This window comes from Harpia harpyja (genome assembly GCF_026419915.1).
Source record: "Harpia harpyja isolate bHarHar1 chromosome 27 unlocalized genomic scaffold, bHarHar1 primary haplotype SUPER_27_unloc_1, whole genome shotgun sequence".
Lineage (NCBI taxonomy): Eukaryota > Metazoa > Chordata > Aves > Accipitriformes > Accipitridae > Harpia > Harpia harpyja.
Window position 1 is genome coordinate 24018 of NW_026293179.1, and position 5291 is coordinate 29308.

At 66.5% G+C, this 5291-nt stretch overlaps 1 protein-coding gene across 1 annotated transcript; it reads right to left on the bottom strand.

Annotated features, from left to right (window-relative positions):
* Window positions 1–253: 253 nt before the first annotated feature.
* Window positions 254–4992, bottom strand: LOC128138035 (putative transcription factor Ovo-like 1). Its single transcript, XM_052779317.1, is given in 8 exon segments — window positions 254–469; window positions 471–535; window positions 1602–1617; window positions 1619–1867; window positions 2572–2703; window positions 2705–2721; window positions 4059–4113; window positions 4116–4992. Coding segments are annotated over 8 exon segments (795 nt in total). The 5' UTR covers window positions 4161–4992.
* Between the last annotated feature and the right edge of the window lie 299 nt (window positions 4993–5291).

Sequence of the window (5291 nt, forward strand, 5' to 3'; positions counted from 1 at the left end):
GGGGCCTGTCCCCAAAGGGGGGCGTGCCCCACGCTCGGGGGGCGTGGCTTGTGTTCGGGAGGCGTGGCTTGCACCCGAGGGGCGTGGTCTGCGCAGCGGTGTTCCCTTCCCATAGCGGCCGTACCCCTACCCCAAAGGGGGTCCCTACCCCTTAGGGGGTCCCTACCCCTTGGGCCCCCCCCTCCCCCCCAAATCCCCCCCGAAGTGGGCGTGTCTCCACCCTAAGGGGGCGGGGCCAGCCGGGGGGGCGGGGTTAGCCAGGCGGGGGAGGGGGGGGAGCGGCCGCAGCGGCAGCGGCCTTGCGAGCCAGTTTGGCGAGGAGGGGGCTGTGGGGGTGACGCTGGCGGAGGTGGGCGAGGTGGGCGTCCTGGCTGTCGGCCGTGCCCCCGCACTCCTCGCAGACGTAGAGCTTGGCCCGTCGCTCCTTGTAGGCGTAACGCTGGGCCACGCCGTGGATCTTCTTCAGGTGGGGATTCCAGGGAGCAGCGCTGCGTGAAGGCCTTCTCGCACAGGCTGCACTTGTAGGGGCGCACGCCTTTTGGGGGGGGGGGAAGAGGGGCAGCCCGTCTTGTCCCGGTCTTCATCTGCATCCCTGTCCCCATCCTTGTCCCCCATCCCTGTCCCCATCCCATCCCTGTCCTGTCTCCATCCCATCCCGGTCACTATCCCATCCCTATCCCCTATCCTTGTCCCCCAACCTGCCCCCCAGCCCCATCCCGTCACCATCCTGTCCCACGCCCATCCCCCATCCCTTCCCTTGTCTCCATCCCCAACCCCATACCATCCTTGTCCCGTCTCCACCCTATCCCATCCCATCCCAGTCCCCTTCCCGTCCCCATCCTCATCCCTGTCTCCATCCCATCCCCATCCTTCCCTTGTCTCCATCCCCATCCCATCCCGTCCTGTCTCCACCCTATCCCATCCCATCCCGGTCCCTAACCCATCCCATCCCCATCCTCTTCCTCATCCCTGTCTCTATCTCATCCCCATCCTCATCTGCATCCCCAACCCTCTCCCCATCCCTGTCCCCATCCTATCCCCAAACTCATCCCCACCCCCAGCCCATCCCCATCCTTTCCTTGTCTCCATCCCCATCCTATCCCTGTCTTGTCTCCAGCCTATCCCATCCCACCCCAGGCCCTTTCCCGTCCCATCCCCATCCTCATCCCTGTCTCCATCCCATCCCCATCCCCATCCCATCCCTGTCTTGTCTCTATCCTATCCCATCCCATCCCTTCCCAGTCCCTTTCCCATCCCCATCATCATCCCTGTCTCCATCCCCATCCCCATCCCATCCCCATCCTGTCCCACACCCACCCCATCCCATCCCCATCCTTTCCTTGTCTCCATCCCCATCCTATCCCTATCCCGTCTCCATTCCTATCCCATCCCACCCCAGTCCCTTTCCCATCCCGTCCCCATCCTCATCCCTGTCTCCAACCATCCCCATCCTTCCCCTTGTCTCCATCCCCATCCCATCCCTGTCCTGTCTCCATCCTATCCCATCCCAGTCATTATCCCATCCCGTCCCCATCCTCATCCCTGTCTCCATGCCCACCCCATCCCCATCCCCGTCCCATCCTTGTCCCCCCCCCACCCACCGGTGTGGGTGCGGACCGTGCCGCTTGAGGTCGAAGGTGTCGTTGAAGCCCTTCCCGCAATAGGGACACAGGTGACGTTTCACCTCGCTGTGACATTTCAGGTGCCGGTTCAGCATCCGCTGGAACCCGAAACTCTTCTGGCACACGGGGCAGGAGAAGAGTTCTGTCCCCCCGGGGACCCCCCCAGGGACGGGGACCCCCACCGGGACCCCCCCGGGGATGGGGATGCCCGGGGGGATGGGGGCACCCATGGGGCCGGATGGTACCTGCCAATGCGTGGGGAGGGAGGGGTTAACTTGGGCACCCGCCACTCACGGGGACCCCCAATCATGGGGACCCCTACCATCAAGGACCCCCCCCACACACACCTTTGGGACCCCCAGTCATGGGGACCCCCAGCCATAGGGACACCCCAAATTGGGGACCCCCAGCCATAGGAACACCCCACATTGGGGACCCCCTGGTCATGGGGACACCCCTGGCTTGGGGACCCCCAGTTATGGGCACCCCCCCAGTTACGGGCACCCCCTGGTCATGGGGACCCCCCAGTTTGGGGGACCCCCCGGCCACAGGGATACCCCAGTCATGGGGACCCTCAGCCATAGGGACAACCCCCACACTGGGGACCCCCTGGGCATGGGGACCCCCCCCCAGCTTGGGGACCCCCAGCCACAGGGATACCCCACCTTGGGGACCCCCCAGTCATGAGGACCCCTGCTCATGAGGACCCCCCCACCTTTGGAACCCCCAGCCACAGGGACCCCCCCCCCAACTTGGGGACCCCCAGTTATGGGGACCCTCAGCCCTAGGGACACCCCACCTTGGGGACTCCCCAGTCACAGGACCCCCCCCCCGCCCCCAGTTTAGGGACCACCCCCATCACAGGACAGCCCCCCCCAGGCCCTGGGACACCCACGTCACAGCCCCCCCTCCAGTGGACCCCCACATTTGGGCCCCCCCCCCCCCTTACCCTTGCCCTTGGGGTGCAGGAAGGGGCCGTGGGGGGGCGCGGGGGGGCCGGGGGGGGCAGCGTCATGTCGAGGGGGGACACGGGGGACGCGGGAGCCTCCCCCACCGCCGGCTCAGGGTCCCTGCGCAGGGGGGCACCCCCCCAGGCAAACTGGGGGAGGGGGGGACGGGACACTGGTTGGGGTGGGGGGGTCCCGCACCCCCCAAATACCACCCCCCCCTAGATGGGCACCCCACAATGGGACCCCACCTAATGGGGACCCCCCCCCAGTGGGATCCCCTTAATAGAACCCCCCTAATGGCCCCCCCCCAAATGTGCCCCCCAATGGGGCCCCCCCGTCTGACCCCCCAGTATGACTGCCTAGATGGGCACCGCCCCAAATGTGACCCCCCCAATGGACACCCCCAAATATCACCCCCCCATGACCCCCCCCCCCCAATGCAGACCCCCCCCATGTAACCCCCCCCTTCCAATATGCCCCCCCCCCAGCATCTCGCCCCCCCAAACCCCAGGGCAGGAGGAAGGGGGGGGGGCCCCTCCCTGCCCCCACCCCCGCCTTTTCGGGGTTCCCCCGACCGGTCGAGCGGCTCCGGCCGCGACGCCCCAAATTATGGGTTTCCGGCGGGTGTCGCCCGCGTGGGCCCTGGGGGGGGTTGTGTGTGTTTGGGGGGGGGGGGGACACGCCACCCCCCACCCTCCCCAAAGCTTGGTGGGGACCCAGGTATTGGGGTACCCCCCCCCCCCAAAAAAAAGGACTCAGGTGTCTGGGAGGGGACGCAAATATTTGGGTGGGAACGGGGGGGGGGGGCCTTGACGGGCGGCGGCTGCGTGGCTCCTGCCCCACCCGGGCGGGGCCGTACCCCGACTCTGTCATTAAGGGGGTTAATCACCACCCGGACGCCTGGGTGTCCTCCGTCCCCCCCTCCAGGGGACAGGTTGGGGGGGGGCAGGGGTAAAACAGGGGCCCCCCCCCGGACACCTGGGTCCCCCTGGGGGTAATATGGGGGGGGGGGGGGGAATGGTCCGGATGCCTGGGTCCCCCCAAAATCTGGACCCCCACCCCAGATGCCTGGGTGGCCCCCCCCAGATGCCTGGGTCCCCCCCCCCAACACCTGGACCCCCCAACACCTAGACCCCCCCCCAAAACTCCTGGGTCCCCCCCAAACCCCTGGGTCCCCCAAACTCCTGGGTCCCCCCCCCCCAAAACCCCTGGGTCCCCCCCCCCGGATGCCTGGGTGCCCCCAATACTCAGCTCCCACTGGATGCCCGCGTCCCCCCAAACACCTGGACCCCCCCAACACCTGGAACCCCCCCAGATGCCTGGGCCCCCCCCAAAACACCTGGGTTCCCCCCCCAACATCTGGGTCCCCCCCAACACCCGGATCCCCCCAAACACCTGGATCCCCCCCCCAATACCTGAGTCACCCCCCAAACACCTGGACCCCCCCCAAACAGCTGGGTCCCCCCCCGTCCCCCCCCCCACGTACTGGGGACGTAGATCTCGGCCCGCTGCTCATCCGGGAGCTCGCTCCAGTTGCGTTTGGGGCCGTGGCCACGCACGGCTTCTTCACCAGGAAAGCGCGGGGCATGGCCGCCGCCCGATCCCCGATCCCCCCGACGGATCCCCGCGACGACGACGTTCCGGCCCCGATTCCGACCGGCTCCCACGAGCCCTTGGCCGGTCCGGCGCCGGATCACCGATCCCCCGGCGGGTTTTCGGGGCCGGATTGTCAGGTCCCGGGTCGGGGGCGGTGGTGGATGCCAGATCCCTGGTTGCTTTCAGCACTAGATCCCTGGATCCTTGGTCGGATTTGGGGCCGGATCCCAGATCCCTGGTCAAGTTTGATGCCAGATCACGAGTATTTGGACAATAACGGCGCCAGATCCCCGGTCAGTTTTGGTGCCGGATCCCCGATCCCCGGTCAATGTTGATGCCAGATCACGAGTATTTGGCCAAATCCAATCCCAGATCCCAGATCCCAGGTGAAGTTTGGGGCCGGATCCCCGAGCCTTGGTCAGATTGGGGGCTGGATCCCAGCGCTCCGGCCAGTTTCCGTCCCAGATCCCAGGTCAGTTTCGGTCCCAGATCCCGGATCTTCAGTCAATTTTGGTGCTGGATCCTGGAACTTTGGTCAATTTTGGTGCCAGATCCCGGATCTTTGCTCAGTTTTGGTGCCAGATCCCAGACTTTCCGTCAATTTTGGTGCCAGATCCCGGATCTTCAGTCAGTTTTGGTGCCAGATCCCAGACCTTCAGTCAATTTTGGTGCCAGATCCTGGATCTTCAGTCAGTTTCGGTGCCGGATCCCAGATCTTTGGTCGGTTTTGGTGCCAGATCCCAGATCTTTGGTCAATTTTGGTGCCGGATCCTGGCTCCCCCGATGGGTTCCACCACTGGATCCCAGGTGGATCCCGCCACCGGATCCGGCACCCTCAGTCCATCCCAGTGCCCGATCCCGGCTCCGGCGTCAGCTTCGCGGCACTGAGCCCCGGTGTCACCGTCACGGAGAGCCGGCGGTGTCCCTGTCACCCGGCGTCACCAAGGTCTGGTGTCAGCAAAACCGGTGTCACCGTCACCCGGTGTCACCGAAAGCCGGCGGCGTCACCGTCGCCGCGCTGTCACCGTCACCGAGCCATGCGCCGCCACCTCAACGCCACCGTCCGTCGCCGGCTAGACGCCGCCGGTTGCGGTCGGCGAGGCCAGTCGTTGCCGGCTGAGCA